General features: G+C 38.3%; 1 protein-coding gene across 3 annotated transcripts in view; it reads left to right on the plus strand.

Moving 5' to 3' along the window:
- Positions 1-18,797, plus strand: part of DROSHA (drosha ribonuclease III) — a 71,283-nt gene extending 52,486 nt beyond the window's left edge. For all 3 annotated transcript variants that reach the window (XM_058027776.1, XM_058027784.1, XM_058027795.1), the window contains exons 23-32: positions 1,865-1,935; positions 3,009-3,053; positions 5,818-5,975; positions 7,556-7,661; positions 11,195-11,336; positions 12,304-12,386; positions 12,500-12,603; positions 14,486-14,578; positions 15,374-15,420; positions 18,361-18,797. In XM_058027776.1, the coding sequence (XP_057883759.1) occupies positions 1,865-1,935; positions 3,009-3,053; positions 5,818-5,975; positions 7,556-7,661; positions 11,195-11,336; positions 12,304-12,386; positions 12,500-12,603; positions 14,486-14,578; positions 15,374-15,420; positions 18,361-18,491 (980 nt within the window). In that variant the 3' untranslated portion in view covers positions 18,492-18,797. The remainder of the gene's footprint in view (positions 1-1,864; positions 1,936-3,008; positions 3,054-5,817; positions 5,976-7,555; positions 7,662-11,194; positions 11,337-12,303; positions 12,387-12,499; positions 12,604-14,485; positions 14,579-15,373; positions 15,421-18,360) is intronic.
- The last annotated feature ends 221 nt before the right edge of the window (positions 18,798-19,018 follow it).

Genomic DNA, 19,018 nt, shown 5'->3' on the forward strand with positions numbered 1-19,018 from the left:
CTGAGAGAGCAGGCTTGCTGTTTAACCTCCAATACAAAGCTGTTCAGCAAGTTAATTGAGCAGTGAGATTTTTTCAGTGCTATAGCTAAAATGTGGGAGCTTGTTAAGGGACTATAAAAGTATATGTAGGGTCTGGAGCTCCTACTTGAGGCCCTGCTGGAAGGTCTGGTGCATCATCACAAAGTCGCTGTGATGAACATAAAAACCAGAAGTATGAGCAGGCTGCCTAGGAATTGTTTAAAATTTTGTGCTCTCATAATATTCCTCTTCCAGATTAGTCTTATAAACCCCCAAACTGTTCTTCAAAGAGTCCAAAGAAAGTAGTAGACCTAGTGAGGAATCAAAGGGGAAAGGAAAGGCAAGGCAAATCACGTTCTTCCTGTGTCTGGGAACATGCACTCCCTTTCTCTGTGTTCTTCATGTAGCTGTGTATTCCATTTGCTTTTGTGCTTACAATAACAAGTTTGAGGTTTTCAGAAGTTCTCCTGTAAAACGTATTAGAGGACAAAATGTTGATACTAATTTAAGAAGTGCCTGTGCAGATATAGAGTATATAGGGTACGCAAAAAATATGTTAAGTTTTGCCGAGCTTGTTACTGATGGACATGTGGAGAGAGCTAGTGAGGGCTGTGTGTGAAGTTTAAAAATAAACAAACATGATCTTCAGAAACTGAGACATGCAGAGATGCCCTTTCCAGCTCAGACAATAAATTATTGTGGTACCAATAAGGAAAGAGGCTCAAGGAAGACCTTGAGCTTTGCAATAGTCCCAACACATTGTTTATATGCAGAGTGAAATCTTATTGCAAGTATAGAATAAATGCTAATTGTTTGCTAGTTATTGAAATGTATTTCATGGGTTTCCCTGTCTGCCAATGTTGTTGTGGTTTATCCCCAGCCAGCAGCCAAGCCCCATGCAGTGCTTGCTCACTCCTCCACCAGTGGGATTGAGGAGAGAATCAGAAGGATAAAAGCTGGAAAAGTCATGGGTTGAGATAAAGATGGTTTCATGGGGAAAACAAAAGCTGTGCACACAAGCAAAGCAAAACAAGAAATCATTTCATTGCTTCCCATGAGTAGGCAGCTGTTCAGCCATCTCCAGGAAAGCAGGGCCCTGTCACACATAATGGTGACTTGGGAAGACAAACATGATCACTCCCAACATACCCCTTTCCTCCCTCTTCCTTTCAATTTATATTCTGAGCATGATGTCCAACAGTCTGAAATATCCCTTTGGTCAGTTTGGGTCACCTGTCCTGACTGTGTCTCTTCCCAACGTCCCAAGCACCCCTTAGTCTCCTCTCCAGTGTGGCAATACCAAAAGGAGAGAAGGCCTTGACTCTGTGTGAGCCCTAATCAGCAATAACAAAAACATCTCTGTTTTATCAACCTCTGTCCAGCAAAAAATGGAAAATATACTGTACTAATCACTGCAAAGAAAATGAACTCCATCCCAGCTAAAACTGGCACAATTGTCTAGTTAGCTATTTTCAGAAGTACTAGTACTAGTATTCTAGTTAACTATTTCCAGAAGTACTTTCCAGTACTAGACACAATTGTCTAGTACTGGAAAGTACTTCTGGAAATACAGGTTAATTTGTATAAACTTTGCTCTTTGGATGTATAATTTTCTATCATTGATATAATTATTTCAGGTTTTCTTTGCATTTTATGACTGTTGATTTACACCGGTGTTTAATGTGCTTTAAATTTCTCAAAAAAAGGTGTTGCTACAGAAAGCATGCTTTTAAAAATGAATGTGTTGGAGATGAAGAAGTCCAAGATCTTTGACTTTCTCATGCTTAGTAATTTTCTGAGTACTAATTGCATTATTGACCTTTGACATATTGGTCCCCTCATGTAGGAGCTGTTTATCTAGAGGGAAGCCTAGAAGAAGCAAAACAATTATTTGGACGTTTGCTCTTCAATGAAAAGGTATTTATGTACTTACATGATTTGATTTCCAGTTCAAAAAGAACTTGATGTGCTTTTGTCTCCATTGTTTTACTTAAGGATCACAAATGAACAGAAATACTGTTTTATGCAGTTCCTGGAAATTGAATTAGGAGAGCAAACCCTACTGATCCAGGCAAAAAAATTATGGTATTTTCTCAGGTGTACTTTGGGTTGCTTGACTTGGGTAGGGAATGGGTGGCTGGTGAGGGAAACTTGACAGCTTCCATTCAAAGTGCTGCTCTGAAAGCATAAATGGGTACTGCAGATCCAGGTGTTTGGCTCAGAGGGAATGATGCACTTGCCGAGCATCTATTCTGTTTCATCAATTAAATCATCCTTCCCTAAAAGCTTTAAACATATGTTTGGAGAGAAAAAAAAAGGAGGGTGTTTCACTCAGCATTTACCCAATTGCACAATTACAGTGTGCAGGAATAGATCAGGCTGTGTCTTAGATGAGATGGCTGTTAGTTAGAACATGTTCTGTGTAAAGGTGAAGGAAAGTACCCACTGCTGGGGCAGCACAGATGGCAGTGGGGAGAGGATGAATTGTATATTATTTTCCTTCCTTTAAGTCTGTAAAATTACAAAGCTTATTAGAAATAAAAGTGTTTAGAAGCCTATTGTAACTCACTGTTTATTTGCTGCTTGGTGGCTATAGCGAAGGAAGCCTTTATGAAGTAGTAGAAAATAAGTGGGATTTTTTTTTTCCTCTTTCAGTCCTTTCCTATGGAGAACTCAAACTTGCTACTGAGGAGCACTTGCAAATAAAGTTAGTCCTGAGGCTTAAACAAATCTTTTTCTTCTTTAACCACTTTTTGTGTGGTTCAAGGATTTTTCCACCTCTTTGACACAAGCTAATTGGGAGAACTACAGGCAGTTTGAACAGCAAATACACGATTTTAAAAATTAGTTTGCCAGCACTATTGAATTTGCAATAAGCAGAGTCAGCATCTGAAATAGTTCAGTATTTCAAGTAATGACATTTTATTTAGTACTGTGGAATTTGTTAAATGACTCCCTTGAGCATTAAAGGCATCTCTCAATGTTTGCAGGACCTGCGGGATGTATGGCTTAATTATCCACTACACCCACTCCAAGTAAGTGTATCCCTTTCTGTAATAAATTTCACTGTTCTGTTTTATTTTCAGGGATGCTTTTCCATAGGTTTCCATTGTGATGACATCTCAGAAATTGTGCTAAAGAGTAGCCAAAGGAATATATATACATGTTTTCCTTTGTGTTTGGCTGGTGATTTGTTTGGTTGGTTTTTTTAAATAAGTAGTGAGTTTTTGCCTCTCTGAGAATTAATCATTCACCTTTCCTTGGCTCATGTTTGTTGTATAACTGTGCCTGTACAGTAAATAAAATGAGGTAATGTTTTGACAGCTTCTTGTTTGTTTTCTCAAAATTGGAGGAAAAGGGTGAAAAACAATCTATGAATGTGTTTTCTTAACCTAAAATTAGGACTGAAACCTTAATAGTAGGAAGGCATATTAATTGAATGCCATAAAAGTTTTGATTTTATTCTATTTTGATTTTGCGTGTTTGTGCCCATGCAGTGATAGTGTGGTTGTTGCAGTGATTCCAGTAACTTTAATACCACATAAGCACTAAAATTACAAAGGTGTCTGAAGGCTAACTTATCCTCCATGTATCCAAGGATACAAGTTCACAAGCTGTTGGTTTATGAGGCTGGAAGTTGGGAGATTGATGTCCAAGTCCATTCTCCCTTACTGAATTTTTGGGCAGACATTGAGCAAGTGTCAGAGCCTCTCTGCACTGTGCCTCCTTGTCTTCAATGCAAGCAGGAGTGTGCAGGGTTACTGCTAAAAGAGCAGTGAATGCACAGACAAAATCTTCAGGAACAAATCAGTGCATGTGAAGAATTTTTACAACCACATCTCTCTGAGTGTAAATACAAAATACTCTTAATGGAAGATAACATTTTGAGATTCAGCACTAGCTGTCCTGTGTGGTGGCACGCACAGCTACAAAGAAGATTGTTCTTACGGTGAATTTCTTTCTTTTCTCTTAGTTTATTTTAACCATTTCATCCCTGCTTTCGCATAGACTTGCACTCTGCTTAGAGATCAGCAAGTCAGTGTAGGAAGCTTATAATTTCTTACTACTACCTTGACTTGTGTGATGAAAATTGTTTTCTTCCACATCCCAAAACCATCTTGGGGAGTTTTGCCAGTAGGTAAAACACAGGCAGCTCGGGCTGGCCTTTTGGCACAGCTAGCCTGAAAAACGGTATATTTAAAAACTGCTAAAAATCACTGTAATGATATGCCAAATGAGATCCCAATCAATTTAAAAAAAACCAACAAAAGAACCCTGGGTAAGATAACACAGTTACGGGTCTTCAGTTCTGTGTATTTGGCAGTAGTCAAGTCTGTAGAAATGGTCTAAAAAATAATTAGTGATCATCTGGATACATGTGGACTCTAGAAAGAATCAACATGTAAAGACAAGGCCTGCCTCACAGATGCATGTGAAGGAGAAAAAACAGTAGGTGATAATGCAGATGATTCTGTCTGCTGGCTTTCCTGAGAGGCTGTTGGAAAGACAGTCAAGAAAGGCTTTTAAAATTTTATTTTTTTTTAAGAAGCAATAAAAAAAAGCAACTTCAATGAAAAATGTCAGTTCCTACCAGATTAAAAGGAATGGCTGAAACATAAACATAAGAAAGGGAGAACAGGAGTGAAATGACCACATCTTGCAAGGAGTGGTGATCACTGGCAGATTTCCCTCGGGATCTTTGCTCAAGTACAAGCTGTTCTCATTGACAGCCTAGGGAAGAGGATGAGCAGTGAGGTGGCAGTTTGTTGACAATACCAAATTATTTCAAGTAGCAGGGACAACAGCAGACTGAAGAATTGCACTCTGGTTGTGAGAATGCAAGGGTGACTCACTGTGGAGTTTTAAAAAGCAGTGTAGGTAAATAGAAAGGGCTATGCATGATGAAGCAAAAAGTCTCAGCTCCACATGCAGCTGAACTCCAAAATAACAACTATCACCCAAGTGTGGAATTTTGGTGCAAGGGTATGTAGCTCTATGAAAGTGTGAACTGAATGCTCTGTACAGAAAAAAGACAAATTGAATGTAATCAATTAATAGAAAATGGACAGACAACAAACCAAAAATTATCTCAATGCCAGTTTAAAAAGCTGTGGTTATTCTTACTTTTCTTTTAGGCATCCTTCTTGATAATTCATCCTCTAAAGCATTACTATACCAAAGAGATGCTCAGAAAGGGTGGAGGAAATGCTTAAGCCATTTCCCAGCTCCACAAATGCATTTAACGGTGTCATCTCAATAATGACATCAGACAAGAAACTGATAAGAAAAGATATTGACCCAAAGTAATAATTTTAATATTCTTGTGTTAGTATGCCCTTTTGAATTTAATATTTAAAGTATTTATTCTTGATTTTTGATACTTAAGGGAAGCGGAAGAAATTGATTTGGATTTTGTTTCATCTTGGCATGCTGTCAGTCTTCCAGTCCTATTCTAATAATTTTTGAATGTGTTGCTCAGTTGTAAACAATGTGATAATGTTAGAAAATGCAGAAATACAAAATTGTACATATTTTGTGAAAGTTTGTATTATGCTGCAATGCATCCACATGTAGAGACATGCAAGTGGATGGGTTTAAATGTCTCAGCATACATCTGAGCTCATCTTTTCCTTGACTGATAATTACTCAAGACCAAAAAGGCAGAGGAAATGTGGTTTTCTCAGTTCAGCTGTCCATGGAACTTGTTCATTGTATTCTTTGCTCTTGATTTAAAGAATGTTTGCTTTTCTCTGAAAATTTCTGCAGCTTGTCATTACTTGCACGACATTTTTCTTGCAGCTGCAGGAGTCCAATACTGACAGGCAACTCATTGAGACCTCTCCAGTTCTTCAAAAGCTTACAGAGTTTGAGGAGGCAATTGGAGTCATCTTTACTCACGTTCGACTTCTAGCACGTGCATTCACTCTGAGGACAGTAGGCTTTAACCATCTGACTCTGTGAGTACATAGCAAGAGTCCTCATGTAGCTCTGTTGGCCCTTCTGTTAGAGTATTCCAGATTGCCTGGTCTGCGAACAAACTATGTTACATGTATTTCCTGGAATAGAGCAGCTATGTTCACAAGCCTGCCTGGCTCAGTGTGCCACCTGTGTAGTGGCACACTACAGTAGCAAATACCTTGGGAAAGACTGTAGAAGGTGTTAGAGACCTATCCTCGTGTTTATTTTGTGCTTTTTGCATGACTGATATTTGTGCATCACTCCTGAGACCTTAGCAAAACATACCTGGAGGTACATTTGGGCAGAGAAAAGAATTACACTCTTTGATCCAAGCACTGCCCTTGTGTTCTGTTGCTTGCAAAGCTGCCAGGCATGTTTTCAAGCAAACAGTATTACAGAATATGCTGAGTTGGAAGGAACCCATTGGGATCATCAAATCCATCTCCTGGCCCTGCATAGAACACCCCAGGAATTACACCATGTGCCTGAGAGTGTTGTCCCACATTTCCTGAACTTCGACAGGCTTGGTGCTGTGACCACTTCCCTGTGAGCCTTTCCAGTGTTAATCCACTCTCTGGATAAAAAAACCTCTTCCTGATACCTTACCCAAACCTCTCCTGACTCAGCTCCATGCTGTTTCCTTGAGCCCTGTCTCTGGTCATGAAAATGAAGAGATCAGTACCCGTCCCTCCATTTCCCTCTGCAGTGAGGTCTCCCCTCAGTCCCCTCCAGGCTGAACAAAGTGACCTCAGCTGCTCCTTATTTGGCATCCTTTCAAGACCTTTCACCATCACAGTTGCTCACCTTTGGACACTCTCTAACAACTTAATGTTGTCTTTATTCTGTGGTTCCCAAAACTGTCCCCAGCACTGGAGGTGAGGCTGCCCCAGCCCAGAGCAGAGCAGGACAATCCCCTCCCTTGCCTGCCTGGCCATGCTGTGCCTGATGCCCCCAGGACAGGTTTGGCTCTCCTGGCTGCCAGGGCACTGCTGGCTCGTGTTCAGATTGCCATTGAATAGGACCCCCAGGTCCATTTCCACAATGCAGCTCTCCAACATCTCATTCTCCACTTTATACCCACAACTTGGGGTTGTCCCAGACAGAGAATCTGGCACTTGCCCTTGTTAAACTTCATATCAGTGCTTATCCTCTCCAGGATCTTGTATGAGTTTAAACCCTGATCCTTTCCTTTCTTGTGAGTGGACATTTTTGTCTGTTGAAGTATTGCTTTCATTAATTCATTTTCTTAAAACAAGTTTGAGATAGAGATCTTATCCCAATACAGATTTGATGTTAACTGCTCTTCTCCTTCATTTAGTCTGTGATCTGTAATCTAATGATTGCATTTATTTGTAGCTATCCCGATTTTCTTTTTGCCTGTAAGTTGGTGTTACTACAGTAATGAGCTGTGTTTTCATCTCACCTGATTAACACTGAAAAATTGTCTTAAATGTGTTTGGAAAATGAGCAAGGCTCACTTTCAGATCACTCTTCATTTTAATTTGTGTGTGCATGCTGGTTTTGGTTTTTTCCTCATGAGTGCTTATTGATTTTGCTGCACTGATGTCTCATTTTTCAGAGGCCACAACCAGAGGATGGAATTCCTGGGTGACTCCATAATGCAGTTGGTAGCCACAGAGTATTTATTCATACATTTCCCCGATCATCATGAAGGGCACTTAACGGTGAGACTGCCATCAATCATATTCTCCATAAGAGCAAGAGTGGGATGGAGACCGAAATTATCGGAGCAGCCAGTGAATTGTTCTGAGTTTGATTAATAGAAGAAGCCTCAGCAACCACTGCTCTTAATAAGGCTTTGTTAATTTTAAGTCATGAGCACTGCAATGAATAGAAAATGGTGATTTATGACTCCACTGCAATAATTTCTGTTCAGTCTGTGAAGTGGATCAAAAATTTTGAAGATGTCAGTGATAAATTGAGGGCCAAGACTAGTTCTTGTTTAAAGATGGGTGTCTTAAACCATTTATTTAAATAGATGTATCATGTGACTTTTTTTATTCCTGTCTTCTAGTCTGTTGAACATGCATACAGGCAGGTTTATACATCCTGATAAAAAAATTTTTACTATTTATTTTAGTCTGCTTTTCCTCTTGTCTTCAATATGAACTTCCTGAGGTAGCTTTTGAATTTAATTTTAATATAGTTATAGTCATCTGTTGATTGCTGTAGTCTTTTAGCCTGTCTTATCTGGACTTTGAACAACTAAGTTTGGAGACCTTTCAACAATTTACAGTACTTTAAATACAGCATGATAGTATTAGTAGATTTTTCCTGACTAGCCCTGCAGCTGTTGAGTTGTGGCTTTGTTTGAAAGTAACAAATTTTGTTTGGCTTACTAAATGTTCTTAGTTTACTTGATCAGCAAAGCAATACATATATCAGGAATGTTAGTCAAGTTTTCTAGGTAAAGTTAGGAAGTAGCCTAATTTTAGAGTAGTTCCCTCAGATCAATAAAAGCATGACAATGCTAAGTCTCTAGCAGGCAATGTGTTATCAAGAATATGATTCTTGAATCTTTTGGGCTAAAGCTGTTTGAGGAAGAAACAAGGACAGGCTGTGACTAAAAGTTACTTGAGTTTTTCTTCACCATTTCTTTAATTTCAGTTATATTTGTATGGATTCTTCTGCACCATTGAGGAGACAGGATATAAAGCCTGGTGGGCTTTTTTGCTTTCTGCATGACTTTTAAGAATGTAGGCATCCATGGTCTTATAACTCTTGCAAGAACTGTTTGGCCAGAAGAATATGGGATGTTGCTGTTAATGGGTGTAAATGCTCAGAACAGTGATTAGAATGTCTTTTTGTTGCTCAGTGTAATGATTAGTGAGTTGGAAAGTACAAGTTGCACACTTCAGTTTTTAGGCAAAACTGCAAAGTTAAGAGTGGAGTGGATGCTGAAACCACTTAAAAATACAAAGAAGCGGGCAATGCCTAAAATAAAATTTGAACTGTGGAGGTGTGTTCATCTGTAGAGAAAATTATCTTAAAATGTTTTCAAATTTGGTGACAAATGAAATGAGACATATGAGAAAGGAGGCTGATAAAGTGTAATCTGAAGAGAAACTGCAAACACTAAGCTCTTTCTCCTGTCATCTGGGGACACACTGAAATTTGAAGTAATAATAGAACATCAACTAAACGGTGTCTGGTGTGTTGAGGGCAATTTTGGTAAAGAATTCTACTTGACTGGCAATGCAGTGGCTTCCCAGTGTGGAGTGATTGCTTGTGGAGAGATGTCTGTAAAATAATTATGTTTAAGAAAAGGAAAGGAGAACATAGTCTCATCTACATACTTGGAGATAGCCAAATACTGTACCAGAAGAGAAGTTGATATTTTGTTGAATGTTGGAAGATAAGCTTCTCCAGCGCTGAGTTATGCATACATTTTTTGGTACAGTCATGAGTAGTGATATGTTGGGTGAAAATGGAAGAATTAGGAAAAAAACTGCTTTGTAATTAAAGCCAGGCTCCAGTTGAGCATATCATGTATCACAGCATCTGCAGTGATCTGTGTGTTACCAGTGTGGAGGGAGACTAACTCTAAAAAAGCTGCTGGAAAGGCACAGGGACTGTCTTCTCTCTGTCATGAAGAGGAATTGAATTTCTTGCCTGATCACACTTGTAGAGGAGGCAAATTCTAATATGGAGCAAGTTGATAACCACAGTGCTAAGAGGATAACTGGGCTTTTTTTTTCTATCTCTAATTCACAGGGTAGTGTGTGTTGCTCTTTGTTTTATGATACTACTAATCATGATTATGGATCCCATCAAAATAAATAGTCTGCAAACAAAACAAAAGAAATCCTTCTTCCATTACAAGAAACAGATTTTTGTCATGGGACACTGCACTTCTGTCTCATAGATTACATATTTGGATGCTGTACTTAGGATATCATTGGGGAAAGTATAGTTTATTTATCATGAGGACATAAAAGGAAAGAATTTTGAAATAGAACAAGTAGTAAATGAGTTTAAACCAAGGTTAGGGAGTGGCGTAATAGTACTATGTGCAGTTTGCCTAGTTTACGAGGATCAGGTTATGAGTATCTGCTTCATACATCATTGACAAACAAATTATGAACATACTGTTCTTTGTTTATCTGTTCTGAGAGATGAAGTATCAAGTGCAGCAAATAAATCTTGATTTTTCATAAGCTCAATTGATGTGCTGGAGCCAGGTAGCATATAACTTGTATCTAATAAGCTGAGCAAATGTGATATGGAAGACGAAAAAAGGGAAAAAATGTGTGTGCAGCATCTCAACTCTAGATTGCACATAAACTGTGGAAAAGGGAGACATTCTTTACTTCTCACTCCTACCTCTTCTAGTAGCTGTAACTTCTTTAATGCTGTTCCATTTAAAGCAAAAAAGCAAGCAAGAAGGTAAAATGCTGACCTCTCCAAAGGTTCAGAAATTCTCCCTAAAATTCCAAAATACTCCTTTAAGCTGTGTGGGAGCTCTATGTCTTTGTTAGAGCTCTATGTTTAAGTAATCTGTCTGGAGCCAAGGTTTTTTTCATGACACATCCTTGACCTTGTCATATATGGAACACATTAGGCAGACCTGTGTCCGGGATGCATTGGCTCAGTTGTGCTGCCTTCTAGCAGAGCAAATAGTGCATACAGGCTGTCCATCTGTGTATTTTTGTCTTTGGCCAAAGGAATGGAGCAGCTTCCTCATCTGCTCATTCTCAAACACTGAACTATCTTGCTTTAATGCGTATTTGTTTGAGTCACCACCTATTTATTTATTATTTGGTGGACACTGGGGGCTGTTCCATGGACTCCAGGATATTGTTTACTTATTCTTTATGTGGGAAAATGTATACAACTGTGTATTACTTAAACTAGAAAACTGCAGATTAGCTGAGAAAGTACAGGACTCATGATGACATGGAAGGAAGCTCACAAGCAAGCATTTTAAATGTGTGACATATATACTGAAGTTATGTGTCCATAGAATAAGTAAAGATTGGTGAGAAGAATTGAAACAGAAAGAAAAATCACCAGCAGAAAGAGTGACAGAGTGTGTCTCTATATAAAACACTTGAGATGCCCTGAATCTAAATGTCAGTAAACTGAGAGAAGTGAGAAACCTCAAGGATAAAAGTAACTTTTTCTCCCCAGCTCTCCTAGGTTTTGTAGTTTGTTATTGGTGATTTTTACTAAGGAATGGAACTTCTTTCTTTTGCAGCTGTTGAGAAGTTCTTTGGTGAACAACAGGACACAGGCCAAGGTGGCAGAGGAGCTGGGCATGCAAGAGTTTGCCATCACTAACGACAAGACAAAAAGGCCTGTAACTCTTCGAACTAAGACTTTGGCTGATCTCTTGGAATGTGAGTTAATTTGGTTATAATAACTTCATACTTAATGACTTCCTTTTCCTTGGGGCTTGTTTAAGAAAGCCATTAGAAATCCCCTAAATCGCTATTAAAAATGTATGTTCAGGTTTCCAAATGATTTATACCTATACCTCTGAAAGCCAGATTTTTGAAGAGTAACCTAGATTTTTGAAGTCTGTATAAAAGCATGAAGAAGGCATAATTGCAGATAGAAATTTGAAACCGTAGAAATTGCAGGTTCAAGATGACCAGGTCAAAAGCATGTCTTCAAAGTTAAAGCTTATATTCTGAATTGAGCTATTTAACAGCAGTTTCAGTGTTTCATTAGTATGTTCTTGACACTGTTGGAAAACAAAATAGTTAAGCAGGTGAATAGTTCTGTGGTTCATTTGTCTGCATTTGAGGAAGTTTTAAAATGGTCATTCCACAAGAGGAAAGGCTGCATGGAAATGAAATTATTTTTAGTCAATTTTTGGAAGTTTGTGCTGTCTTCTTTCCCATGAAATGGAAACAGTGATAAATATTCTACAAAGAAAGTTAATCCCTGTCTTGTGTATTTTGTTGTGTTTTGCAAGCAATTCAGACCACTTGGCTTTTGCAAAATCCCATAAACAAATGGAAATAGCACACAAACAGGAGTGATTTATATCTAAATTATTTTATGGTACCCAGTAGTGATTTATTTGTAAGTATTCATGGTCTCCTGGTTAAAATGTGAGATTAGAAGCAGAGTGTTGTTTCTAGCACTTTAAATGACTGGGTGGATTTGGGAAAATCACTTAATCTCTTGGTCAACTTGATTTTTTTTTTTCCCCAAGTATGCAGGATAATACCCTCATCAGATCACTGCTCTGAAACGTAATTGAATATGGCTTTAAAGTACCCAGTGATACTTGTTTCTAAAAGTGCAAGCCAATAATGCTCTCCTTGGAAGAGTGACAGTACCTTTTTTTCCCCCCAGCCTTTATTGCTGCTCTGTACATTGATAAAGATTTGGAATACGTTCACACTTTCATGAATGTTTGCTTTTTTCCACGGCTAAAGGTAACATCAGTCAATTTCTTACTTTCCTGCCACTGTATTTTAACACATTGTGGCATTTGAAACCCTTATTGCAATCTCTCAATCATAAAAGCATCTTTGTGGACTTCCTACAGGAGTTTATTTTAAATCAAGATTGGAATGATCCTAAATCTCAGCTTCAGCAGTGCTGCTTGACTCTCAGGACAGAAGGAAAAGAGCCAGACATTCCTCTCTACAAGTAAGAACAGGCCCCTTATAATTATAAAGCTAATTATAAATCTTCCTTGTATATGGAGCAAGATGTGCTCAGTCACTCTACATTTTCTCCATAATTTGCTTTTCTTGTCATTACCCAAGCCCTATAGTCCCTTGTCTGAAGAAGGAAAATACTGTTTTCTAAGCCTTAGGTGTTTAGGCCATTACAAGGAAGAGTTACTGAGCATTTTACCTTTACAGTTGTAAGGGAAAAATAGAGTTTTTATTTTGGAGTGGAGTATTTAATTGGCATAATTCTTTATTTGTTTTTTCTTTTAATGTAAGGAATGGCAGTATTAAATGAAAAGAGTTAAAGAAATGGCTGTTTTGTTATGAGGTCAAGATATCTCCATTTTCACTAGCATATGAAGTTTCTTGATATTATTATACAAAAATAATAATACCTTATGTTACACTTGCTGATTATAGGCACTGTTTCTCATTCACAGTCAGACACTGAAGGGCAGCACAAGTTTTGGACATTTTTGCTGTGTGGTTCAGCTGGCAAATGTTCCTGTGTTCAATGACAAAGAGCTCAGGGCAGTGAACCTTTTAACTTGAACACCTAACTTAGCTACCTGAAACTGGATGGGATAGATCTCCCTTTTTACTTTCAGTTGCTAAACAGCTGCTTCAAAAAGATAATAAATAATAAACCTTAGGCTGTATATTGCATCCATATCCATTCAATTACTGTAGGAAAGTGTGCAATGTTAGCCTCAAAAGAAGAGATAAAGGCTATGAAAATTCAAGGTTTGTGTTGTTGGGATTATTATATCAAAAAGATATGAAGAATGAAAGTATAAGTGCATCTGTCCCAGGTACTGAAATAAGGTTTCCAATGCAGTGTAGCAGTTTAGTGACAGTGACACACACTGCACTTACAAGTGCCATCCCCTTAACAGTGCAGCCAGTGCTCTGCAGGTCTGACTCCTCTGTCTCTCTGTGTGAGGGTTCAGGGCTTTGTCTTGGCTGAGGGGAATGAATTCAATAAAAAACAATTTCCCATTTTTGTAAAAACCACTTAATATCAAGTACCAAATGTTTGTTTTGTTTTGCTGTGATGATAAATTGATTTTTATAGTACGGCTCAGACCTAGTATTACACTGTTATCTTCCTATTATCTTGTTAAATTCCTTTTCTTGGGGTTATCTGTTTCACTGCAGTCAGTACTATTGCTTTTAAATTTAGGGTAGGTTTTATTTGCTCTTGTCATAGTGCATGGAGGGATAGAGTGCTTTAGTTAGATACTTTAAAAATTGATGTGAAATTTGTGCTCTTTCTGAAAAGAAACAAGGTAGCAGACAGAACTTGATCTGAAAGTCAGGAGAGCTTTGGGACAGCCGTGAGAAACTGCAAAAGAAGCAATTCATTGCACATCTAGGGAATTAGTTTTTCCCTTTCAGATGGTTGTTGATGTATGTCCTAGACTTCAGGTCAAATGGAAAGTTTGTTTTGTCACAAAGTAACTTCTCAAAGCTGATGGAACATTTCTTTGTACTTGATAATTCAGTGTAGAGAACTACCATGTCTAATACAAAGTCCTTACAAAACCTTGCTACCTGCAAAACTCTCAGGGACTAAACCTGTAGTGCACACATAATTGTATGGGTGTGTTTACTTGCAATTGCACAGCTATGCATAATTTATTACTTTATTACAAGTGATGGGATCGATATAAATACTGTTCTGGTAATCTCTGGATTAGTGTGATCTATACAGACATCCTTCAACCCTTGCTCTGTGTTTTGCATTAATTGTACTATATATGTATTGACCAGACTGAAAGTTTGGTGAGCTATGTGCCACAAACAGATTCTGTGTTTTAATCTTCCCTGCTTGAATAAAATATTTCTTCTTTCAGGACCCTGCAGACAGTGGGACCTTCTCATGCCAGGACATACACAGTAGCTGTCTACTTCAAAGGGGAAAGAATAGGATGTGGTAAAGGTCCAAGGTATAGTAAAAAATTAATCACATGGTGTTAGAGTGTGGTGGTGTCCAAAATTACTAGCAGTGGAGGTAGACTTTTGTATGGTCTGCCATAGGAAAGGAAAGCTGTAGACTCTTCTTCAAACTTCTCTGCTTTAGGAATACCTGAAGGGTTCAATGTTGGTATAATTTTGGATCTTATGCTCTTTTTGGTGAATTTCCCTTCAAGGTGGCTGACAATGCTAACTGTTTGTGGCTCTTGGAGTAGTAACTGCAGGACAGCTTCCAGGAAATAGTATCTTTATCTTGGTATTTGCTGTTGGATTACTGCACAACTTACTGTGGCAAGTTAAGAGTGCCACGCTATTGCACTTTTTTTTTTCCTGAGGTTACTACTTCTGGGCATTTTGGAATGGTTCTAAGAATTCAAAGACTTCAACCATGAACCCCAAAACCCTCAGTTTATGCTATCAAATCTGATCTTGGTTATAAAAATATCACTGTTTTTTTTAACATTCACACATCTATGGTCTTGTTCCTTTTTTTCTCTCCAGTTAAAGCAAATGCTTTAATGAAGAATGGACTGGAATATTTTGTTAATATTAATGGTCTAAGTCAAGAAATATTCTACTGGAGCTGTAGTACTATTGCTCACATATTTATGGAATGGCTAATGTATCATACACTCTGGGACTTAGAAGCTGCTGGTTTTCCAAAAAGTTTAATTACAAAAGCGTAACTAATGATCCACTTTGTCAGAAACTTTAGTTTATTCTGTACAACTTAGATCTCATGTAACATGTTTTTGTTTTGCTTTCAGTATTCAGCAAGCAGAAATGGGAGCTGCAATGGACGCACTTGAAAAATGTAAGATACTGGGCCACAGAGAATTCATAGTTTATTTCCTTGTTCTTTAGTGAGGCTAGGTGCAGCTTTTGTGGGCGATAAGTTTTGAACAGAACACATATGTTAAGTGTTGTCAGCTTCTAAGCAGCAGGATTTTCTCTTAGTACTTTCAAGACAGTTTTGTAGCAGTTGAAGTTAATACAATCTCAACAGGTATTTGTTAAAGGGAACTGATCAGCTGCAGGGGATGCAACTTCAAGGGAACCCTGTGCAGTAGTGTTTCATTGAGGTTTTCCATGCTTATGCATTCAGTGAGATTAGACTGCATAGTCTCTGATGCTTGCCCTTTATTTCAGGGGGGAGCCAAGTGTGACCTTAGAAAATAAAATTTGATCCCAGATTATCAGTAGACCAGGTTAAAATCTAAGAGGCAGGTCCCCAACAATTTAATTTGGTATTTATCTGTCAGGAAGGGTTAATATCAGCTGCAGATCCAGGGATCTGTGTATACATCTCTCTAAATTACATGCTGCATAGCCAGCATGGGAGCAGTCCTTCATTGAAATGTAGTCTCAGATATGAATGAGTGTGGGCAAGCTTCTTATATTAAGTAACTTTGGTCAGTTGGGTTAAAGTTTCAGGTGTGAGTAACATGCAAGCAAATAGATTATAAGCATTTTGTGCAGCAGAAATTCTCTATTGAGAAGAACATGGGAAGTCCATTTTTTGCATTTCATTCAAAGGAGACACATACAGTTCCTCAGATGTCAAAGGTTTTTAATCTGTTATCTCTGCATCTGGAAATCTGAGGGCTTAAATATTTCAGAAGGCAATGAATCTGTGTTGTTCAGATATGTTTTTATATCCATCTGCTAAGCACATACTTCTCACTACCAGTAAATTTGACAAGTAGAAAAATGTAACTTCCCTTCTCCGCTGAGTATCTGCAAGATGTTACTGAAGTTTTCTTTGAGTGAGTTTTCTTGTGACAGTATCACCACTCAAGAGAGCTGTGAGTTTCATGGCCTATCAATCCAAGGACTTCACAGCTATCTTCTGACATACATATTTGTTTAAATACCATAGAACTCTAGAGGTCTGTGCTCCTGCTGCCCTTCAGTTCAAAACAGAGCCAACTTTCAAGTTAGTTTCTCTGTGCCTTGCCAGTCAAGTTTCAATTGTCTTTTGGGATGGAGGTTACACAACCCTTAGGGGCCCCTTAAGGGCCCTGTTGTATTATGTATATGGTGGTGCAGTAGAGTTGTTTGGTTTGGATTGTTTGTTGGGTTTTTTAATGCATAAGTAGTTAACTTCAAGTGAAGGTGGTTTTCATATACGTATTCATATGATAGCCCTGATGAATTTATTATATGAGTTTCCTCCTTATCCTTCTAAACATATTAGAACAGGTTGCTACCAAGCTGAGTTCTTAAAGAATCATGTTACAGGCAGTGCTGAAAATCTAATTTTCATTTTATGAGGCACATGAGCAACAAAATATCCCAGAACTCCATTAAACAAAGCACTAGTGCTTTTAAAAACAACAGCAATTTAAAACCAATTTTGTTTAGATTGCCTTCTGGTTTAAATAAGTATACTGTCCTATGCTCAAGTTGTAAATAACTGATGAATAAACCTTTTATTCCTGTAGTATGTATAATAAAGGGCACAAATTTCACTGGCCAGTAAAACAAAACAGTAGAAAGTTATTCTGCTCTGCCACAAACTCCTGCAGTTTTTGTGGCTTCTGCACTGCATTCTCTAGCTGAGAATCCATGCTGCCTGGGACCCAGGAAAAGGAGGAAAAAACTTGGTGCCAAGGAGGAAAAAGCTTGATGCCATGGTACTCCTCCCTAAGAAGCCTCAGCTGAATTCTCTCTCAATAGCTAGCAAGAGAGAGAGCAGTCTTTTGCTGAGGCATCTACCAAATTTATGGCTTTAAAGATCAGTGCAGTAACCTTTTGCATTCATCTCAGCCTGATCAGGGAGCCAGTGCTGATCCCAGAGCTCTGTGTGATCCCAGCAGGATTCACCATCAGCTGCAGCCTGTCACATACTCTGCCACCCCTTTGCTTTCTGGCTGGCTGGAGGGTGCAGGTCTCCACAGCACAGACACATGGGGATGTCAGCACCCTGGTCATGCAGAAAACATCACATTCTGTGAGCCGTGCACTAAAGTGAGAGCAATTCTGTTCACTTACATAAGCTGTTCTTGCAGTCTCAGTACTAATGTGTACCTACACATCAGCAAATGGACAAGTGCCTGAAAGCAGAAGCATCCATCCCCTCAGCTACTTCTCCATCACCTCAGCCCTGTCCAGTCTGTTTCAGGCAGTCTTCACTCATCCATGCTCTTAGACTATGCTAAGGCTGCCTTCTGGTACATGGCCAAGCATTAACTTCTTCAGGAGCAGACTCAAATGCATTCCATCTTGCTACACTATTACTTTCCTATTAGGATCCCTGCTGTAGTGTGGGGCATCTAGTTGATTCTGCATGGTCTAAAACAATAATAAAAATAATGGAAACATCTGTGCAATGCTTGAAACCAGTGGCTCATGCTTTTCAGAGTGAGAGCAAGACAAAAAACCCTGACAGCATTGACAGTAGTTTCACATTCATTTTTCAGTATCAACCACCTGTTGCTAAGGGAACAGAATGTAACATCCAGGTAATACCTGGCCATATTGCCATACCAGGATTTTATATTTTGTTTTTGTGAGTATATTAGATTTGGTGGTGCTTTGTAGCAAGAGAAACAGACGTAAAGAAATCACAAAGAAACCAAAGTCTTATGAAACAGTCCTGGTTTACTATGTATTATAAGAAATAAATGAGTAAAAATGGGAACAGCATTGTTCCCCCCTACCTCTAATAACATCAAAGTTTAAAACAAAACAAGTTGAGGCTTTCTCTGTTACCAGTTTGTTTATTAATGTAAAATATTTCTCCTTGTGTCAGATAACTTTCCCCAGATGGCCCATCAGAAACGGTTCATTGAACGGAAGTACAGACAAGAGTTGAAAGAATTGAGGTGGGAAAGAGAGCATCAAGAAAGAGAGTCAGAGGAGACTGAAGAAGCAAGGAAATAAAAGGAGGGCACAGAAGCAGTGGCATATTTACTTACTTAATAACTCTGACTGTGGCCTATGGAGACCTAACCTAGTTTCTTGCAGATGAATGAAGAGTGCCTGTTGATATAAAAAAAAAAAAAAAAATTTGTAATATCTTCCTTTAAAAGTGTGTGCAAATATAGTATTTCTTTAGTTTGGTTTTAAGTTTGGCTTTTTAATAAGATTTGGGTTTAAATCCTTTTAATTTTTATGAAAAGTTGTTGATTATTTTTATTCTTTTTACTGTCTTGTATGAAGTAATAAAGTATTAATTTCCAAAGCTAATAGGAGGAAAGGCTGTTTAACAATTGTCTCCTATGTCTAAGTGCTGTGTTGTCAGTGACCAGCCAAGTTATTGCATGAACTCTGCTGTAAGGGGGATGTAAGTATTATGAAAAACTGATTCAGCTGAGCACTTAAGCATGTACTTTACTTAAGTTTTGCAGCTAAATTTATTTCTTGAGTCTGCTAAACCAGAGCTTTAAAGTTCAGGCCCTTTTTACAGA

The sequence above is a fragment of the Melospiza georgiana genome, chromosome 1, assembly GCF_028018845.1.
Source record: "Melospiza georgiana isolate bMelGeo1 chromosome 1, bMelGeo1.pri, whole genome shotgun sequence".
Lineage (NCBI taxonomy): Eukaryota > Metazoa > Chordata > Aves > Passeriformes > Passerellidae > Melospiza > Melospiza georgiana.